General features: G+C 34.6%; 1 protein-coding gene across 2 annotated transcripts in view; it reads left to right on the top strand.

Moving 5' to 3' along the window:
* Positions 1 to 22,304, top strand: part of RtcB (RtcB RNA ligase) — a 50,335-nt gene that overhangs the window by 13,900 nt on the left and 14,131 nt on the right. For both annotated transcript variants that reach the window (XM_081771301.1, XM_081771302.1), the window contains exons 2-9: positions 67 to 201; positions 3,101 to 3,296; positions 4,915 to 5,045; positions 8,479 to 8,605; positions 12,169 to 12,275; positions 15,304 to 15,463; positions 19,993 to 20,168; positions 20,533 to 20,667. In XM_081771301.1, coding sequence (XP_081627427.1) covers positions 106 to 201; positions 3,101 to 3,296; positions 4,915 to 5,045; positions 8,479 to 8,605; positions 12,169 to 12,275; positions 15,304 to 15,463; positions 19,993 to 20,168; positions 20,533 to 20,667 — 1,128 coding nt within the window. In that variant the 5' untranslated portion in view covers positions 67 to 105. The remainder of the gene's footprint in view (positions 1 to 66; positions 202 to 3,100; positions 3,297 to 4,914; positions 5,046 to 8,478; positions 8,606 to 12,168; positions 12,276 to 15,303; positions 15,464 to 19,992; positions 20,169 to 20,532; positions 20,668 to 22,304) is intronic.

The following is a 22,304-nucleotide window of genomic DNA, read 5'->3' as shown; positions in this document are numbered from 1 at the left end:
TATGTTCATTTACTCAAGTGTTACAGAAACGTATATTATTTTATGTTAATTTTTATTTCGTTTCAGATTGCTTAATAGAAACAGTTTTCTCATAGATCTTCCACAATGGTGGTCCGTCAATATAATGAAGAGCTTAAATATTTGGAAAAGATTTCTCCAAATTGTTGGAAAATTAAAAAAGGATTTCAGCCAAATATGAACGTATGTATAGTATGAATGTTTAATCATATTATTAATTAAGCTAGAGCACGAAAAATTTTGGGCTACACGTCGAGTGGAAATCTGAGTATGCCGCCTAGCTTTTTCTGACGGTACTATTCCCAGTTTGTAATAAATTCGTCGTAAAGTTCAAAATTTCCAATATACGTTGAAGTTTCATTGAATTACTGGCATTGCCTACTGTATAGCTCGATTCAGTGCTGTGTGTCTATCTGTAGGTTTGGTTTACAGTTTTGGCAAAAATTTTATTGTTCACAGGTCAACCATGAAACGTGTGACATAAAATACTCAAACACAGGTTTTGAAACAATTTTGGCAAACTGAATATTTTAGCGTCCCAGTATGAAAGAAAGACTCGTATTCAAATATCCAGTCGGAACCATGTGAAGCGAGAGATGAAATTTCAGTATCGAATGACGTTACTATTCCAACAGCAGAAACGTTGCTGTTCCCATTGCACCTTTTATGTTATTAAATATAATTTAAACCAAAAAACATGCTTGTTTATGTATCAGATTGCTTTTTTTTTGTGTGTGTGTGTGTGCGCGCGCCTTGTTTTTAGGACTGACGCCTATGCCAGGAGAAATGTTTTTCGAATGCTGCATTAATCATTATAAGTATAATAATAAATATTGCTTGACATAATGTAGTTTTCTTTTTCATGTATTATGGCATTGAACAATGAATTAATTTTCAGAAATACAATTTATTTTGTATGAAGAACCAGTAGATAAATACGGGATTATTTGTAGATGATCTTCCCATTAGAAATACTCATAACTCACATATAACACTTAAACACATAAAAGTGGTATAAATGGGACGATGTATTAGAAATGTTTTGTTTCACAACAGAGGTGTTCAGTTTGATTTCTTTCACTCGATATATGTCGAGCCTCTAATCGTGTTCCTCTATATCACGATCGACTAATGGTATGGCTTGTAGATGCAGTTTTACTAGCCACTGAAATGTTTTTGAGTTTCTCTTTTCATTGTTACAGCTTAACGTAGGTTATAAGTGTTTCTTACCGAAAATGAACTGAAATGAAATATTTCAGTTTAATGTTCCATAATTATGGCATTTAGGCTAAGGGAGACAATGATTAAAGCAAGTGAATGATGATGGAAGAATTGACGGAATGAGAAAGTGAGACTAAACGAGAGTACCCCGAGAAAATCCACGGACATGATGTTGTCCACCAGAAACTTACTTGGTCGGGGATTGAACAAGGGATTTCAAGCACTAGAGTTAAGCGCTCTACTTCTGAGCCATAGTACCCCCTGTTTTTTTATCTATTTATTTATTGCGAGGATCATTTGAATTGGTCATTGCGAAAAGGTCATATGCCCATCCCCACCACATTTTCATTTTAGTGCAAATTTAAGACGCATGCGAAGAAACGCGCACCCCTGTGTAAAGCCCAATTGTATGGTCACATTATGTTACATATCCTACACTATTGCCTTAATATCATCGATGCCATTGTACACGTCGAGTTTTCAATTCAAAGTTTTCTATTTCCCCTCAACAATTTACTTTGGTGGATATATAGCTTTTCCGAAATGACTGATCCATTTGTAAGTACCCTATATAGCAACTATACGGAAGTTGTGATTAAGTTCATAGTATCGGTAGGCAGAAAGGGAGCCACGTGTATAAACTTTTTTGATGTACTTTGTCCTTGTCTACATAATCACACCGTAAGGCAACACATTGCTTCTGGGGCTGAATCTTTTTCCAAATATCCTGGTTGTAGAAGACGGCCCTTTTTTACTTGAAAGAATGCCACACCTCAGGAATCACGTGTTTATCGTCCAGAAAATGCCTCCGTGGACTTTAGTTGGGGAAAGAGTGAGAAGTTACCAAATACTAGGTTCGGGAGTGCGGCTGATGGTGTGGAAATCCAAACCACAGAGCTTGAAATTGGCACTGTCTCCTGAAAAATTAGGATGCATTGTCACCGAGTATCTGGATCCCATCTCTTAGTATTCCAGGACGCTTCCTTTTGATAACACCAGCTCGCGCCGTGTGGACTTTGTGGTGGACAAACACCGTGCTCGTGGGTTTTCTCGGGGTTCTCCCGTTTCCTCCCACTTCCTTCATTCCACCATTTCATTCATTTCTCATAATCACCGTCTCCTTTAGCCTAACCGGCATAACCGTGGGACGTAAAACAAATATTTCATTTCATTTCATTTTTCCTTTTGATAACACGTTTTCTTTCTAACTTACTGAGTAGGTCGTGATAATGTTCCCTGGTGATAATTTGACCTTTGTGCTCATAATCAGTCATGATAACATAGAAGACACTGACCTTCTCAGTTGACAGTAGCACTTAGTTTCTTTGGAGGCGCGAAAGCTCTGTGCTTATATCGTGTATTCATTGCCTTCCTTTTTGGGTCATAATGATTCACTCACCACACTATATCGCCTTCAGGTAGGGTTAGCATATTTTTCAGAGGCAAAGAATGCAGCAGATAAAACAAAGAACTATGTTGCAATTCCCGGTGGGAACTCACATGGTTCGGATCCCACGCTAAATTGTAGTTTCCGTCTCACATAGCTGCAGTGCTGAAAAAGCCGCTATATTTAAATCCAATCAGTGAAGTATATTACACAATATATTTTTGTTCCTGACATATATATCACGATCGATCAAAATTGTGATATAATAAAAGACGGTTTTGACAGAGAATTGCTAAGATGCTAAAACTAAATTTTTATTAGGCTTATAAAGTTGAATGACATTTAAATAAGAGTCAAAAATGCACCCTGTTGCGTTTTTCCTTTGTACTTAATTATACCGTAAGTTAGAAAGTACTAAAACACAAGAACTTGGCAGAATTTGCTTTTGCAAGATAATTATGTTTTCTCTTGAAGGTTGAAGGTGTGTTTTATGTGAATAACCACTTGGAGAAACTGATGTTTGATGAACTTCGAAATGCTTGTAGACCTGGAATGGTTGGAGGCTTTCTTCCTGGAATGAAACAGATTGCCAATGTGGCCGCATTGCCTGGTATTGTAGGAAAATCAGTTGGTTTACCTGATGTTCACTCTGGTTATGGATTCGCCATTGGTAAGTTAGTCTAAGAATATTTATATTTCGTTTATTTTCTTCATTTATAGGTTAATGTTTGGTACTTTCGCGCTATCGCCTTTATCTGAACTTACCGAAAGGATAATGTTACGGTTTAGATGTGTATTTGTTAGTAATTACAGACATTATAAGTCTCAGTAGATGTCTTAAGTTATTAAAGTATGATTTAAAACAGCAGCTTTTCTTCCTTTTTCCAAATTTTTCACGTTTTGATAGGAAAACAAAGTGGAAACTGTACCAAATCAATTTTAAGTTTAAAGTGTATAGTGTATAACGTATAAAACATCCTTAATTATTACACATTTAATCAGAAATCCTGACCGACTGAATGAATGAATGACCAATTGGTCAACGCCTAGAGCAAACTAAAATTAGAAACTTGAAATTTGGACAGTACATAAGATTTGTGATGTAAAGTACTACTAAGGAACATGGGATTTACATTAGCGGTATAAATAAATCGGATTTCTTAAATCGATGTTTTACTTCATAAAAAGAATTGCTTGCAAAATGATAGAATTGAACTGCCATTTTGGTATGTTGCATACTTAGCATGGTAGTAAAACTTACTTAATTCATAGAGCATTGAAATAATTCTTAGGAATAGCTTAAATAGAACTAATTCCTTCTCGAATTTTAAAGTCTGTATCAATGCAATATAAATACTTGTTTGGACCATGGTTATACATAAAATGGAAGTTTAGTTCTTTCAAGTGTGATTTACTGATAATCTTTTTAAATTTTATTTATTATTATTATTATTATTATTGTGTTGTAATGTGAAAAGAAAGATGGAACAGAATATTTCTCCATCTGAATGGCAGAGGACCGATTTCAAGAATGATAGAATGTGTATGGCTGTTCAGGAAGCGGACTGGGTAACGTAGTGGTTAACGCATTATCACGGTATGCCAGAGAGACGGATTTAAGTCTCACTGCAGTCGTACATTTTTCATTGTATATTATTGACTCCACACCAATAAAGGATTTTGTCACACAAAATCGGGTTTTCCTCCATTTATGGCACACACACACACACACACATTATATATATATATATATAAAATTCCAGGCAAAAAGTCTAGGATTATTTACTGTTTCCTCGAGACTGTGGTAGCGAGAAATTCGAAATTTGCTAATGCAACTCTGGTCCCGTTAACACTTGTTTTCGCAGTTCGTTCCTGACATTTGGCAGCTTATTCACTGGGTATCCTACTTCCGTTTCAGCCTTATAGTTTTATGGAAATATGAAAACTAATTCTTTTAATCGTGATACTTTCAGTCAGCATTCAGAATGTAATACCAGCTGCAGTATTGTAACTAGTGAAAAAAAAAATTATAAAGTAATAACACACTAGCATTATACATGCAACATGTAACAGCTCGTGTTTTGTTCCGAATAAAATTGTTTTAAGAAAGATTTCACAGACTTAAAGCGAGCACTTCATTGTGCTAGCCATTCCATACCTTCTGTCCATCTGTTAATTTGGTGGCGGCAATTATAGCTAGATTTACAAACAAAATTATCTGGTTTACGTGTTAATCTCTTGTCACTTTAATTTTTTTTTTTTTTTTTTTTCATATATATGTTTTATAGGAAACATGGCAGCATTCGACATGGGAAATCCTAAATCAGTAGTTTCTCCAGGAGGTGTAGGATTTGATATCAACTGTGGTGTAAGGCTTTTGAGGACAAATCTTCACGAGAGAGATGTGCTGCCTGTAAAGGTAAAGTAAAATTTACATTTGTTACGTTCAATTTACATTTTGTGTAGCTTTTCAGTGCGTAACATCCAAAAATTAAGAGCAGTTTTCCGTTCAATGAGTAAGTGTAAATATTTGATCTTCTAGATTCGCAATAATAATGTAGACTAATCGAAATTAGAGTGAAATAAGTAAAATGCCCATTCGCTGCACAGGGACAATAGGCTTATAGAAAACATTTGAATTCCTTCCCCGTAAGGATATGTATTTCAATGAAGATGTAATGATAAAAATCCTTAATTCCACCCTCTCTCACCTCCATGTCAATGTAACCGCTTTCTGGATCTGCCCCCTGCTGTCCCACCAACGAGTACGTTTGGGAGATCTGAACTTATCTAGTTAAGACATTAAAAAGCATTTCCAAAAAGGCATTACAGAACTTTTCCCGGATTGCCCTCAGGTCTCAACAATGAGATGAGCATGAAGCACCGAGAGTTTCGGATGTCTCGTCTCTAAATTCCTCACGGACATTCAGATGATCACTCAGACCACGCCACACAAAATATTATTCATACATGCAACAAAAACACACAAAATAAAATAATACTATGCTTATTTATTAAATGCACTGTGAAAAAAAAAATATATATATATAAGAAAAATAACCACAACACTAAACACTGATATGGGTGTAGACACTTAACTATTTCCACAAATATAAAATTACACTTCACATTTGACGACGTTGTAGCCCTTTAAATTTGTATCACACACACACACACATATATATGGATGAAATATTATATTTGAGGATTCACAACAAGCACTTTTCTCACACTACTAAATAATGAACATTGGGTTTAGCACTATGGGGTAACACCAAAGGTAATCAGGCAACGTAAGTTCTTGGCTGCTGCGAGAAGAATCCGTAAAAAGTTGATAGTAGTCTCCAGCAGAATAAACACAAATAGTCGCAATGTATAATTTAGGACATTGGTAGGACCCGTTTACTATTATACGCACTGCGTCAGCGGATCCGGGACTTCACTAAATGTTGGCTAGCCATTGTACCAGTCCTTGAGCGCCCACTAGACGTATGTCCCTTTACTTAATTCTATTGCGAATTGTACGAACGTGTTGGCATCGACACGCGGAGAAAACTTCTCGAGTTGAGGTGCTCCAGATACGAGCCGGGTTGACCGATTGGTCAATGTTAGCAGTTCATTTAAAATGTAAACAGGTTTAAGTCACCTGTATGAATATGCAAATTAGATGTTGAAAGAATCTGTGTTAATTCACAGTTCACTGGCCACAATTTAAGAAAAGGGGTGAGTAGTTCGAACGTAAGAACGTAGAGATAAGAACAGACTGAGCGATATAGTTGGTGCCGGTCAGACGTTCAAGCACCTGATCTGCTCTGGTCTGCCAGTATTTCCATAAATAATTGAAGAAAGCACTTAATTTAGTTCCAAATAACTATGTAATGTAGTCTTTGCATATTAATGAGTAAGAAACACTGAGGTATGCAAGTAGTATACCCATACATATGGTTCAGAAAATGAATGTGGTCTTTGTTACTCACTAAATCTTCTCTCCGTGAAAAAAACGTTTCACATGCATGTATTGGTGAACGATGAAAGACTCTTGTTCTAATTCGTGGGAAAGAAATCAGTTAATAGCAGTTCCCATCGAAGAGAGAGATTATTTGCGTCGCAAAAATAAAGTATAAATTGAAGAATGATTTCTGTCGTTCCAAAATATACAGAGCGTCCACAAAAATTACTTATATATATATATAACCTGGTAACGGTTATATCAACTAGAACATCAAAAGTGTCAGTATTCAACTCAGCGACCTCACAAACGATTGGACACTAATATTGTCGTTTTCGATTATTTTAACATGTCAGCACCTTCCAGACTTTCTCATTCCCCATAACGATGGGGAATGAATTTGGGCTTAAAACGGTATTCAGAGTGTCACTTCGTGTCGTAAAGTATGGATCGGACAGTAATATTGATTGCATTTTATGTCATTACTTCGCACCACCGTCCTCCCCTCCATGCCGTTGAGGAATTAATTTGGACTTAAACGGCATCGCGATTAGCACTGTTCATCTCAGTGACCACGAAAACTATTGATTGGATGGTAATATCGGTCGTTTTCGATTATTTTTATGTCGCCCACTTCGCACCCTTATATCGATGGGGAATGAATTTAAACTTAACGGCACCACAAGGGTCACTATTCATCTCGGCAACCCGAATTTATGGATTCGATTATTTTTACTTGTCACTTCCTCCGCCTTCCTCCTTGCCAATGGAGGATAATTTTGGATAACGTCATCAGGAACGTTAGAATTCATCTTAATGACACCGAAAACTATGGATTGGACACTAGTATCAGTAGTTTTTGATTATTGGTACATGTTATCCCTCGCCCTCATGCTGATGGAGGACTAATTTTGACTTAAACGTAATCGGGATATATCAGTATTTATCTGAACGACTTCAAAAAACATAATTTGGACAATAATATCGATTGTTTTCGATTATTTTTACATGTCACCTCCTTCCCACACACACCTTTCACCCCTTGTAATCCTCATACCGATAATGTGATAAGAACTTAATTTAAACATGGTCTATTCATGTACTGAAAAATCATCAAATTTGGTTCAGCGATCTAGGACGACTTGGCCACCAAACATCATTATGTTCATCTAGTTGCTATGGTACGCATAAGAAAAGTGACTCGCTTTGTACCTCCATGTTTATTTATTTATTTATTTTTCATTTATATTTTACTTTTTTTTTTTTATTCCCTTCCTCTCTGGGAACGTTATCATCACCATTTTTATTACTGTATCACCGGATTCTTAGTTTTACATGTCATATAGTAAGTTTTGTTTTCTTTAAAGAGCAATTAGTGCAAAGTATTCAGTGACTTAACTTCGATGTGATTGCCCTTAATAATTGTCTCTTATATTTTCCGTGAATTCACGATTCCACAAAAGCATTGGGTTTTGATAAACGGGCTTCCGATTTAAAAAAAAAAATTCGCGTAAATGAACACGATGACCATGTGTGGGTTGTGGTTTTGACTGTTACAAATGTTAGAATACGTCTTCATGTGCGATATTGTATCTAGTAGCTTCATTGATTTCTTAAAGTCCGAGTAAGGACTCATGTCGTCTGCATGTTATATGCTGCATCACTTCGACTTCCATGTCTTGCGAAACAATCACGCCCCTCTCCATCATCTCTACGTTCACTGGTTTGGAGGTAATATCATGGAACACACAGAAGTGTGAAAAACACAATATTGAAAAAGCATCACATTGTTGTATAAGTATTTCGCCACAAATATGATGTTTTAATTACAAATATTATGTGTAAGGTAAATAATCAATACAGTAATAGTTTTAATTAATATTTTGCTTTTCTTTCTATTTAGGAGCAACTAGCCCAGAGTATGTTCGATCACATCCCTGTTGGTGTTGGATCTAAGGGTATTATTCCCATGAATGCTCGGGATTTGGAAGAGGCGCTAGAAATGGGCATGGACTGGTCCCTTCGGGAAGGTAATACTTGTACACGTATATACAGTGATTTAAGTAATAGCAATATATCCCTCTTTAAATTTCAAAATTGGTTGCAAGCTCATTGCTGCATTCTTCAAATGAAAGTGTTCTAAACGAAAGAAATAAACATAAGTTAAAATTATTCTTTTAGGTTCTATGGTAATATGCTTTATTTCTCAGTAAGGCTCCGATTGTTGTGACGTGTCTAATTTTTCTCTTGACCTTTTTTTTACATGTCTAATTAAGTATGAACAATTCCTGATTTGTGAACTCGAAATTATGGTTTATTGATTTTTTTTTCTTTCTTTAGTTTCTATTTGGACCGAAGTGATACAAAATAATATTTTTGGCAAATTTCACTTATTGCTCAGAAATTATTTGCGAACATTAGCAGCGAGATTATTTGTTATTTCTGAGAAATATTTGACAAGGATTTGAACGGTACTGTACAGTGTGAGAGGGCCAAAGGGGCTGGCAAGCACCAGTCCACTTAAAAAGAAATCGTCATCTCAGACTCTGTTCCTCTTTCTCTGCAAAGATATCTGTGTCTAATTTCGTTGTTATATATTGGTGGAAAAAGTTTTCATCCACAACCGGGGAAAATTTACATACACAGGAGATGAAAGCGATACTGCAAAAATACTGGACACATTGAACACGGTCGGAGATATGACATCTGGAGAATTTTGTTTCTACATAATACATAAATTGTTTTATGCCTCAGAAAAATTGTTTTACAAACCTAAAGTAATTAAATTTTATGTATTACTATTTTATTATTTTCTGTTTCAAATAAGATATTCATTGAAAAAGTTCTTGTATAAAAAGAATCATTTAAACAGTATTGAAGCAAAAAAAAAAAAAAAAATTAAATTACTAGTGCATACATTTTATACATCTTCTGAATGTGACGGGAAAATTATCATCCACCCGAAACCGGTAGCCCACGAGCTACTTTTTGACAAACACAGTTCAATACATTAAAAGTAAATGTGAAAATTGCGTAACGTACTGTGATAATAATGCCTATCCTTGAACTATCAGGAAAATTTTAAAACTAATTGTTTCGATTTAATAATAATAATAATAGTTTTAGTTAGATTTGTATTATTATATTTTATCCTTTTTACTATTATTATTTCTGTAGCAACCTAGGCTCTCTCTCCCCTTCAAGCTTGTCATACGCATTGACACTTGTCATACTCATGTCGTTTGACGTTAAACTTCTTTGAGCAACCTCTTAATGCTTTTCGATATATTAAACATCTTATACTATTTCTGTCTTGTACGAAAAAATACAAATCTTTTCAAGACTGGTTGAATGAATTTGAGACTGGTGACTTGCGTTCTGAGTAAACAGTCTGCACCACTGAAATTACTCGATATTATGTTACAAATATCGAAGTGGAAAGACTAACGTTACTTCGCTGGTTTGCTTATAACAACTTCTTGCTGCTTCCATAAACAAACGGACTCAGCGGCTTTTCGCTGACGAGCAAAACTCTGAAGGAGCATGTTTTATTCAAGCAGTGACTGATGTCCATTTCCGCCTTTGGTAACACATCGAATTAAGTGGAGAGAACATATCAGTATAAACTGTTATGAGAAATGTGAAATTAAAATCTTGAAGCCAGAAATCCTCGAGTCGTGATAGAAGTGTCAGTATCTCATTCATTAGGATCGTCCACAATGCTTTGAAACAAATTATCTAAGGTGTATCGATTTTCATTTTGAGGATTGTAATTCCATCTAGTGAGAAGCAGCTTATCCTTAGCATGAGATCTCATAAAAAAACTTAAGGTTACTAATTCACTTGAAGTCTTGTAAACATTTTAATATTTCGCTTGTTCATGACTTACGAAAGGACAAGATTAAGTCTATGTGCGAAACAATGCAGAAAGAGAGGATTGGGATGTTTTACTGGCACTGGAATTTGTAAGTCGCTTATTTCTCTTGATATTACTGCATCATTGTAAGTTTGAGCAACAATTTCGCTTGGTCCATTATCGTATTTAGCAAAACATTTAAACACATGCTTGCTGCCCAATGTTGCAGCTGATGATTTCGGTTAACATGTTTAAATCTTAGGAATCATTCTTCCACTTTTCCTCCCGTTGTTACTAGCACAATTGTTGAAAGTTGTGACTTACTTGCTATATCTCGTGTTCCGTTCAGGATATTTTAACAAAGGGAGAATTGGAAATAACCCTGTCCTATTTCATCAAACATTATGACTGCTGCAGAGCTGAATAAGTCGTTCTAAATGATGTTGGAAATTCCTTTAGAAGTAAATTTCAAAACTTACCATGAAGTTCTCAACGATATTTCGAGAATTGTGCTGATTTCTGGTCGCATCATGATAGTTCCTAGATGAACTGTCAAATAAACTAATTACGTCTTCTCAAAAACGTTGGTCACTAATAAGTAATTAGAATCTTGTCAGTATTTTGTAGTTATTTGGTTAAAAAAAAAAAAAATGTAAAAGATATTCTAATTTGTTTGATGAAATCCAGATGCATAATGTTGGAATTACGATTGAATATAGGAGTATTTATAAAAGCTATGAGTTACTGCATCAGAGTGAAAATTGTGTAACGTGAAAGAACATTTCATAATGCTGATCGAGGGGAGAACAAAGTTCAAGTTTAATAACAGAATCTATATGACGAATTTTCAAACCATTAAATGTTACAAAATTTTGTAATGCGTTATTGAAAATAGTAGTGAAAAATTATTTGCGGAATGTTGCAAGAAAAAATAAGATGGCTTATCAGTCGGGTAATGTGTAGTCGAGCATCGGCTTATAACGCTGTTATATGTGGGGCTTCTAAACGGAGTTCGTTATATATAACGAATTATTTATCGGAAAATATTGAAAATATCATAATACTAAAAAGAAGGATGCTATAAGCCACTTGCATAATAAGATGCATACTAGTATTTATTAAACCTGCATTGTGAAAACATACTTCGGCAAAAATTTATTACCATCCCCAGTCAGCACAGATCCTTTCAGAATACTGACGTTTCTTATAGAAGTACATAATACACAGAAGGTAATCAACGGGATGTAGTTCTGCAAACAGCGTTAGTTTTCTGAAAAGCTTTGTGCTGATTATAGCAATAAAACTTTTGCAGAAACGTTCAAAGTTGAATTGTAATTTGGATATTTTGGGATAAGTACAATTTTAGTAAATATAATATAAGCTTTTTCCCTAAAAACTGCATTAGATAGTGAGAAAAAGAAATAGGAAGGAAATTACAATTATAAAACAGAAAATTAATTGTGAAGCACACAGTTGGACGCCATATTGGAATACGGTCACACGTGAAGAATGATGAACCGTAATGCTTGACCGGACTTTTTTTTTTTTTTTTTCCTTTCTTTCTGTGCTCTGAGGATTAAATGACAGTTTCGAAAGTTGCAGGTTTATTTTTAGTTTCCTTCGAGTGTTTTTGACGATAACTATCATGTAAGTGCCTTTTATGTTTTGTTTTATTTCGATTTACGTATATCAGTTCTGGGATTTCTGTGTTCTTAACACATTAATATTTGTTTGTAGGTTATATCTGGGCAGAAGACAAGGAACATTGTGAAGAATATGGACGTATGTTGAATGCAGACCCATCCAAAGTAAGCATGAGAGCGAAGAAAAGAGGTTTGCCACAGGTATGTTGCAAAAACTAATTAATAGTCAGTCCACCTGTAATTCACCATTACAGATTATAAAAGATATTTTGATGCAGGTTTAGTCAATGAAGTTCAAAGTACATTAGTCTCTATTGTGATTAAATTTATATTCATTTTGGCATACAAACTACAAATAATTAGTATATCAGACAAGTAAATGTTTACACAAGTAAGTCATTCAGTTGTTGTCAAATGCTTTTTCTTTAAAAATGTAAACAGAAAATCGAATTAATATTTTCCTAACCTGAATATCCTAAAAAAAAAAAAAAAAAAAAAAATAAGAACGTGATCTTTCAAAATATTTAGGGAGTGAGGAATTTTATTTCATTGAAACATCACATTATATGCTAAATAATTTCTACTTCCTTACTGATTTCGTTATACACTCCAGTATACATCAAAACCTGGAAACCTGTGGCGCACTTCATTTGTGTTGATACTTCGTGTAGGTGCATTAAATATCATCGTGGTATGGAAATAACACCAAAAGAATCTGACAGTTGGATCGTTAGATTTTTCTGTTATTTCGTTGTTATTCTCTTTCTATTTGTATTTAGTGTGAAATATAAGTATTTATTACGATATATTTAAATAATTTAGAATACTGCTTTGAAGAATAACACGCAAAATATGGTACATATTGTGTGGAGTAGATTTTTTTTTTTTTTTTTAACCGATGAGATTGCAAAGGACGCCAACTTAATCCGACTTAACGAGTTTCTTACTTAGTAAGTTGAAAAAGCCGATTTCTCACTTATCCAGGTTTTACTGTATTTAAGTCCTATCCTAGCCGAAGACTGCAGATAGACGGAACATCTGTAAAAACAAAGTGAATATTTTATAGAATATTAGAATAAGATTGATCATAATTTTTTCTTGTTGTTGTAAGGATTAAGTTTTTGAAAGTGTGTAGTAAATTTCAACACATAAATTATTCAAGAATGAATATTTCATACTTAATTATGAAGTTTTTCTTAGGCTGAGATACCGTTTCAGTAGTATTATCACAATCACTATAAAATAGATAGTTCGTTGATTATTGAACGGCAAATTGTGTGGCCACATGAAAGAAGTCATCTCGTCTCATTCTTCATATTTCGAATATCTGTTTGCCTTTATACACCTATTAATATGTCAGTAGAGAAAAAATTAAGTTAGTAATTTACTACTTTGATTTTGGAACAATCAAAGTTTTTTTCTTTTTCTACAGTTTCTCGGATACTCTTGAATAAACGTATTTTGAAAGTGAAATAGAAAAAACGACAGAATATTAATTTCTTCCTCTCTTTAAGTAACTTATGTATATTAAAAAACCAAGATTCTTCCCTACATTTTGAAATGCTATATGCCTTAAAAAGCCATTTGATTTAATAAGATGCATATTCAATATTCATTAACCCTTTTAAATTCATGCTTTTTTTTTAAGGTAAGTTATGCACTTTCAGTCAGGCGGCTACAGCATCATTCCTATTTATCGTAGGATCATTTTTCATACCCCGTTTTTTTCACAATAGAGCAACCTTTCAAATGGTACCATTTACATTTTCCTATCATGTCCCTGAGGTGGGAAATTTTGAGAGAAATCGGGATTTTTCTTTGCAAATATATTTAAATATATGTATATATATATTAATTTTTGAGCCCCTCTGAACCTTCCCTGTGTTAACGCAGAGACCTGAAAATTACCTGAAAAATATTGAGGGGTGTACTAAATATCAAGCTTCTATCTGAATAGTAAGGTCGAAAAAAAATATTTATCAATAATCTCCACAATGCTCCAGATTACCCAAAAGACCCTGATATCAGGTAAAAAATTTCCTGAGTCATCTCTATTTATCCTAGGATCATGGTTCGCCCATCATTCTCTTCAGAATAGAACTGCCTTTCAAACGGTATCATTCACATGTCTCCATCATGTACCTAAGGAGTAAAAATCGCTATTAAAAAAAAAAAGGATTTTTTGCAAAAAAAAAAATCCTTTTTTAAACCTTTTTGCCCCCTCTCGACCCCCCCCCCCCTGTATTAACCCAGAGATCTGAAAAAATCTGATGAATACTACTCGGTGGACTGAATGTTTGTGCAAAATGTCAATCTTCTAGGTGCAAAAGTAAGCCCGCCAAAAAATAAAAATAGGCCTAACAAAAAAATATTCTTTTTAACGATATGACGTCAACACCTCCCATGTCTCTACGTAAAAAGGCGTGAAACCATATGTAACGTGTTCTACAATGCCTCTAGACTTGAAAAAGGAAAAAACTAAGTAAAAAGCTTTATTGGTTCTTTTTTAATCGAATAATGAAGACACCACTTTAGTGCATAAAAATAGGTACTAGAACTTCAAAGGGTTAAAGCAGTACTTATCTCACGGTCCCGGGTTCGATTCCTGGTGGGAGCACTCGGTCAAGAAAGTGTAAAAAGCATTTTTAGGCCAATCCTGAGTGAGGTTTTCTTCAGTTTTCCTCATTCACACCAGTCATATGTTGGGGTGGTACTTAACATATAGTTCCCAGACCGCTTGCTTCCTTCTCCAGTTCTTTCTTCCTTCCCTTTCTCCGGATAGTGTGCTCGCCGAGGGACGCCATCCCTCAAACGTGACGGTCTAACATAACCATAGATACCGAAAACCCAGAAATCTAAATCCTAAAAATCATAAGTACTTATCTCAAAAGCATCAAAAATTATCTAAATGTAAACTTTTCGGCCAAAAGTTATTGCCTTCATCAGTGCGTACCTTTACAGAAAAGTAACGTTGTCTGTGGAACTACATCTCGTTGATTATGTTCTTCCTAATAGCATTACTTTTCTCACTTCCAGTAATCCTCCATAGAGTTTCCCTTAAAGTACCGAAATATTTTTAAAGTATGTAAATATTCTTCTACATAAACACTAACAGGTATCTTCACATTTAGATAATTTTGGGTAATTTTCTGGTATTTTATTTTATTTTTAAGTTTAATGTTGTATGCTTTATTTGCATTTATGTACATATGTCATTTTGGTTATATAGCTTGGAACATTAGGCGCTGGAAACCATTATGCAGAAATCCAAGTAGTCGATGAGATATATGACAAATGGGCTGCAAGTAAAATGGGAATTGAAATGAGGGGACAAATCTGTGTTATGATACATTCCGGAAGTCGTGGCTTTGGACATCAAGTAGCAACAGGTATGTTATATAATATGTTCGTTGGTTGTGTGAAATTTTCTTTCTTTGATTACTTTGACCATAGGCAGTAATTATATATTCATGCTTTCAAATTTATGATCCTTTGAAATAACAACGAAATTTGAAATCATGCTTAAGGAGTGTGTGTAAAAGCTAATGTAACTAATTATTAAACTTGCTTTATACTACAGTTCTTGAAATCCCCAATAACTTCAACTCCTCTGCTCGAAATGAAAATGAAATGAAAACTTTCAGTTTAACTTCCCTCGATTATCAGGGTGTCTATCGGTCATGAAAGTCATGAAATCAGAAAATGGTCATGGAAGTCAAGAGAAAGTTACGAAATTTACCTTTTGGGTCACGATTTTTTTATCTGTACAAATATAAGTACAGACTGAAAAATGTTGCTGTGTAAAACGTCAAAATTCACCACCAAAAATGTCTGTGGTCGGCTTTTGACGCTACCAAATTGCAAACAAAGCACGCTTCTATCGCATGCATGAAACTTGGGCCTAATTCGCACCCAAATTCATTCTTGAGAATGCTACGAAATTTTATGGTTTGTAAAGAAGAAGTTACGAAATTTCATTTTGGAATTTTAGTAGACACCCTGATTATACTCTTTAGGCTAAGAGAGACGGATAATTAAGACAAATGAATGGTGATGGAAGACTTGCTGGAATTGAGACTATTTTTCATCGATTGTTTCAGTAAAATTCTCTTTCTCATAAATATCTCTACCTTTTAAAAAAAAGTTTGAAAATAGTGCTTCTTCTTGGAACAATATATTAATTTGAACAGACCATTATTTATATAAAAAGAAACAGCGGTAGTAATCTCTTGTTAGCTTCTTAACACAAGTATTACCTAGGTATTTCATACTCTACAAAGGACATTAGAATGTTATTAGTTATTCGTTCTTGAAAGAAATATGTGAGAAAGGGTCTTTCCTGGTAAGATAGTGAAATCGGCGCTTGATCCAAATTGGGTCGCTATTGGCCAGAAAGGTTACCCTTGACTAAAACTGCCTCAAAAAAAATTTTGACCCCCTACTCCCTCCCCTTACCGAATTATCGTATCATACATATTAAAAAATGAATATTTTTTAATTTGGTGGGGGTGGTCCAAAAATTTTGAAAGTTTCACAGATCGTAGATACTATCTAGATGCAAATGTGCAATTTTTTCAAAATTATCGATGCATATTTTATTTTTTTACATGTTGAAAATTTCAAAAAATTGTAGCAAAAAAAAATGGGGGGGGACGTTCCTGAATTTTTTTGGTTAAAAAATTTGTTATACCCTTAGATACAACATATTTTTTTTTCAGGGCTGAAAGTGATGCCAACATTGTCAAAAAGAAAGAAAAAACTGAAAACGTGTTTTTCGCACAGTTTTTCCACCATTTTATGGCCCTCAACTTAAGGGCTCCCTTCAAACAATCCTTTGCCAAAGTTCACAATTTTCCTTTCTCTTGCGTCCCTTCCGCTTCTGTCGTTTTTCGGCTGCTTCGATTGTGTCCATTTCGAAACAGAAACACCAAATAGGCCTATATCTCCGCAACAGTGCTTCCACTTCAACCGACTCTTGCATAACAAAGTTACACACAGCTTGCGGTAGAGAGCGCCACTGTGTGCGGCCACTGAAGCAAGCACTGATAGATACGAGGAACCGATGAGAGGTATGTGTAACTGCAATAGTCGGTTGAAGTTGAAGCACTGTAACAGAGATATATTTGGTGTTTCTATCCCGAAATGGACATAATCTAAGCATCCAAAGATCGACAGAAGCAGAAGCAGGGTGTCTACTGGACATGAAAGTCATGAAAGTCATGAAAAAGTCATATATTTTGCTTAGTGGTCATGAAAGCCATGAAAAAGTCCTTTATTTACCCAACTGGTCATGAAAATCTGAAATCTCAGAGTATATTTTTATACTTCATACTTTTATACCTCATACTGCATGTACTGAAACAGTTGTATCAGGTCAGTAATTGTGAGAATTTCCTCCACCGGTTAGTGCTGGCTAACTGGTACTTTACTGTCTTCCTAGCTGCTCCCCATTTCATCTTCTAGTCTCTGTAATATAGTAACAACTTTTTACTGTCCAACTTTCTGATCTGCTATTTCTTTACTTCTAAGAAATGTAAATTGTGTATTTTTGGGCCTTTAGACTTACGCAAATAATATTATTCGTTTGAGTTTCCAGATTTTAAATTTGATGATCTATTTTTTTAAAACGAATTTCTTTTATAATTTGTTTTGTCTTTGGGCAGTTCTCTGAGTGCTTAATTTCAGACATTTTTCTGCTAGATGGATAATTATACTCAGAATTAATACTTCAAATACAGTATAGAGTGATTCACTGGTAAGAGCAGGCTCGTATTTAGGTAAGTGCTATTCTGTGCTCGAGCACAAGGCGGCAGAATTTTAGATTCTTTCTTTAAGATTCACAATAAGTGATATTTAAGACTAGCAACCCGCATAGTTCCGATGCACTACTGATGGTAGGGGTTTATTATTACTAATGGTAAATTTTTATCGCCATGGTCATGAAAATTTGAACAAAAAGGTCATGAAAAGTCATGAAAAAGTCATGAATTTACTTTCTGGTATTCCAGTAGACACCCTGAGAAGGGACCCAAGAGAAAGGAAAATTGTGAACTTTGGCCAAGAATTGTTTGAAGAGGCCCTCACCTTGAGGGCCCTAAAATGGTGGAAAAACTGTGCCAAAATCACGTTTGTTTTCAGTTTTATTTCTTTTGACAATATCGCCATCACTTTCAGGCCCCAATATATGGTGTACCTAAGGGTATAACAAATTTTTTAACCAAAAAATCAGGAACGTGTCCTCCCTCCCCCCCCCCCAAAAAAAAAATCTACAATTTTTTTAACTTTTCAACACGCAAAAAAATAAAATACGCGTCGATAGTTTTGAAGAAAATTGCATATTTGCATCTAGATAGTATCTACAATCTGTGAAACTTTCAAAATTTTTGGACCGCCCTCACCAAAATAATTAAAAAAAAAAAAATCAATCGTGAGCATGTATGATACGATAATTCGCTAAGGGGAGGGAGTCAAAAATTTTTTGAGGTAGTTTTAGGTCAAGGGTAACCTTTTGGGTTAATAGTAACCCAATTTCGATCAAGGGCCAATTTCACTATCTTACCATGAAAAACTCTTTGATACTGAAGTGTAACAGTCGTCTCTATATATTTGTATTCTCATTTGAAAACGGCAATTGGCATTCATGTTGATAAAATAAAAGAGCAATGCCAACATTTAATTCCATTTGATTAGTTACTAATAGACACTGTAGGATACGTATCTCATAAATAAATATGCACTTCCCTTGTATTCAGAAGTTAATTTTGTTGTACCATTTCGGCCTTCTGAGGAGCCGCCTTGAGTAACAGTTTCTCTTGTTACCATTTCCTCTTACATATTCATCCTCGGAGAGAATTTTTCATGGAATATTCGAAGAACACTAGGTTATCTGAAAATGTTACAGAAATTTTTGTAGTATCAATAGAAATTTGTTCGTAGCTATAGATTTCAAATTAGGAATGTCACTGATAGTACTTAGAAGACTGTTTTGCAAATGAGTGAAAAAAAATGAAATCGTTCATCCCAGCGACGTGCCATGAATTTTATTTTACTTTTTTATTATTTGTATTTTTTTTATTTTTAGTAATTATAGGTAATTAACATAACTGAAAAAATACTAAGTGTATAATTTTCAGTTTTATTTTCATATGTATTTGTATGTAGAATAATTTTCTTGATAAGTTCTGTATCAAAAATAAACAGATTATTTTTCTTTGTTCTGCTCAAATGTTGAATGGTTTGTATAGCAACAGAGGATGTTATATTTTCTCTCCACACTTTCTTTTCCTTGCAAGAAATACAATAGATGAGATTAAAAGATTGAACCAGGAGAGATCGAAAACACAAAATGAAGAGTGCTAATTTCTAAATATTTAACCTATATTTACTGAAAATGAAAATAAGTGAAGAAAGAGAAAAATATTCTATTTTGAAATAAAATTCATGACACGTCGGTGGGATGAAATATTACATTTTTCTTCCATTTACAAAATCGTTTTCTGAACACGGTCAGTTACATTCATAATTTGAAATTTGTATTTAAGAATATGTTTCTATAAGGGGAAAAAGTACAGGGATTCACAATTAATATTTCAAAAATTTCAGTGTTTTCAGATGGTCTAGTGATCTTCAAATATTCCAGGAAAAAAGTCCTCTTCGAGGATGAATGTGTAAAGAGAACAGGGCAATGACAAGGGTTGTTACTCGTGAAGACTCTAGAGAAAGCCGAAATCATATAACAATCCAAAAATTAACTTCTAGATACAAAATGAGTGTCTGTTTATTTTTTGATTATGTACTAAGGTCATAGTTTGGCTTTGCTTATTCCAGTATTAACTTTTTATATTCCTTTTGCAGCATGAATATCCTAAACGTATTTCCCTTACTTTGTGAATTATTACTTTTATTTTTGCATTGACAGATGCCTTAGTCCAGATGGAAAAAGCCATGAAACGAGACGGTATTGAAACTAATGATAGACAGTTAGCTTGTGCACATATTAAGTCACCTGAAGGTCAGGATTATCTTAAATCAATGGCTGCAGCTGCTAATTTTGCTTGGGTCAATAGGAGTTCGATGACATTCCTTAGTAGACAGGTAATTTTTATCTCAATTATATGTACATAAGTAATTATCAATTATTGCAATCAAATTAGAATAATTAATTTTAGTACCCATTTTAATAATTTCGAACTGTAAGTACCAGTAAGCATAGAGGAACAGAAATATCTTGGTCGCTATAACTAGCGACAAAGCAAATCCTGATTCGTATTGCCTAAAGTAATATAATTAGAAGTAAAATAAACTATTATTTAAAAAAAAATCTCATCCAACTGAATGACATAAGCAAGAGTAATGCATTGTTATCTCTTTCGTTTTATTTTGCGTTGTAATTTAAGTAGTGTTTTTATTTTATTTCTGTGTCATAATTTACTTATCTTGAAATCACTTATTTCTGTAGGCATTTGCGAAGCAATTCCATATGACTCCAGACGATTTGGATATGCATGTAATTTATGATGTATCGCACAACATTGCGAAGATTGAAGAACATGTTATAGACGGAAAGTTGAAAACACTGTTAGTTCATAGAAAGGTAAGTGAAACAATGTCTTATTTCCATTTAATGGCTAATTGTATTCGGAACAGCAAGTAGTAACGAAAAAAGTGTACCTTACTTCACATTTTCTTCCCAAAATTGTCGCAAGAAGCAGAGTGGTTAATATGTTGGTTTCTGAATGCATGATTCTGAATTAGATCCTGGTAGATACGCCAGAAGTTATTGCTGCACAGTTCACAGGCTGATATAGTCATGCGATAAACTTCGAGCAATGTAAACTTAAAATTAAAACGACACTGTTGAGAATGTACATTCCGTATATTTTACTAAAATTACACATCCCTGCGTTTTCAAATTTCATGTCTTAGATTGGAAAAAGATTCTGACTAATTCGACCATGCTTAGTTCAAGAATGGCATTCACTATCACCATCAACATTATCATCATCATCATATTTTGAAGGCTACTTTCAATATATATATATATAAACTTTTGTTCCCTTAAAACAACAATAAACGTTGTTGTTTGCCATGTACGTACCGTACTTTAAGCCTGATCAAGTAGTGAATTCATATGTACGTATCCTTCAATTGCTTCCTACCATTAGCTCCTGCATACATTATCTGTTGCTCCTGCATACTGCAGACGTTAGCTGTTGGTGGCATTAAAAAGCACCTTCCAATGGTCTTCAAATACATACTTGATTTCCATCAATGCAGGTGAGTTTCCTCGTGGCTATGTGGTTAGTTTTACGCACCTTTGGCATGGAAGATCCAGCTTTCATTTCCATTGGGAGCTCTTGGTTTGAGTCCCACGTCAACCTATTGGTCCACTGTCTCATATAGCGGCTGTAGCATAGTTGCCATGACTTATGAAATGACCCTCGTATGTGTCGGAGGCGAACTAAGCAAAATTTTACTACGTGCAGTCTGAACGCTTGGAAATTAATGGTGCACCCGATTTATTTGATTATAATACCAAATCTCTCCGTGGCAGCCAGTTCCCGTACTTATGCGTATACTTTGTGGATGTCGTTCTTCTTAGTAAATAGAGGTTCAAAATAAATAGACAATTATTTCGGCCGCTCAGAGCACAGACAAAATAAACCTTTGTTAAGTTAAACCTTTACTACTGGGAACGCCTCATATATACACTACCCAGACTAAGTAACAAGACATGCTGAAGAACATGATTTCGGGAAAGTACCGACTGAGTGCTATCTGCCGATGAATATGAATAGATGGTGATGTGAGCATGCAGTACAAATAGCGTCTTGTTGCGCGGACATGTTTGCAAAGAGCTGACGCGATGTACCTGAAGTCGCATAGTTAAGCACATTGAAAACGTTAAAAGTAGCATACCATCGATGCTGGGGTTCATTTGTACCATTTGCATCTGTTAACAGTGCAGTTCAGACAGAATGGAAAGACATACGTTGACGGAAGATCGGATCGACTGGGACCAACGCCACACCTGAAACGTGCTGTCGTCCGAGTACAAGGAGCCAACTATCGAAATTTGCCAATGATATCACAAACGATGTTGACAGGTTAGTGCTAACTGTCCGGTGGTATTTGCATAGTACGGGCGAGTCAATAAAAAGAAAACTGTACTTACAGAACCACAAATTACATCGAGAAACAATTGGTTCACTGCCAATAGAAAGTTAATTC

Source organism: Thermobia domestica, chromosome 9, assembly GCF_964235325.1.
Source record: "Thermobia domestica chromosome 9, izTheDome1.hap1.1, whole genome shotgun sequence".
In the NCBI taxonomy this organism is placed as follows: Eukaryota; Metazoa; Arthropoda; class Insecta; order Zygentoma; family Lepismatidae; genus Thermobia; species Thermobia domestica.
Note: the sequence above shows the minus strand (reverse complement) of the source record. Positions and strands in the feature narration are given on the sequence as shown.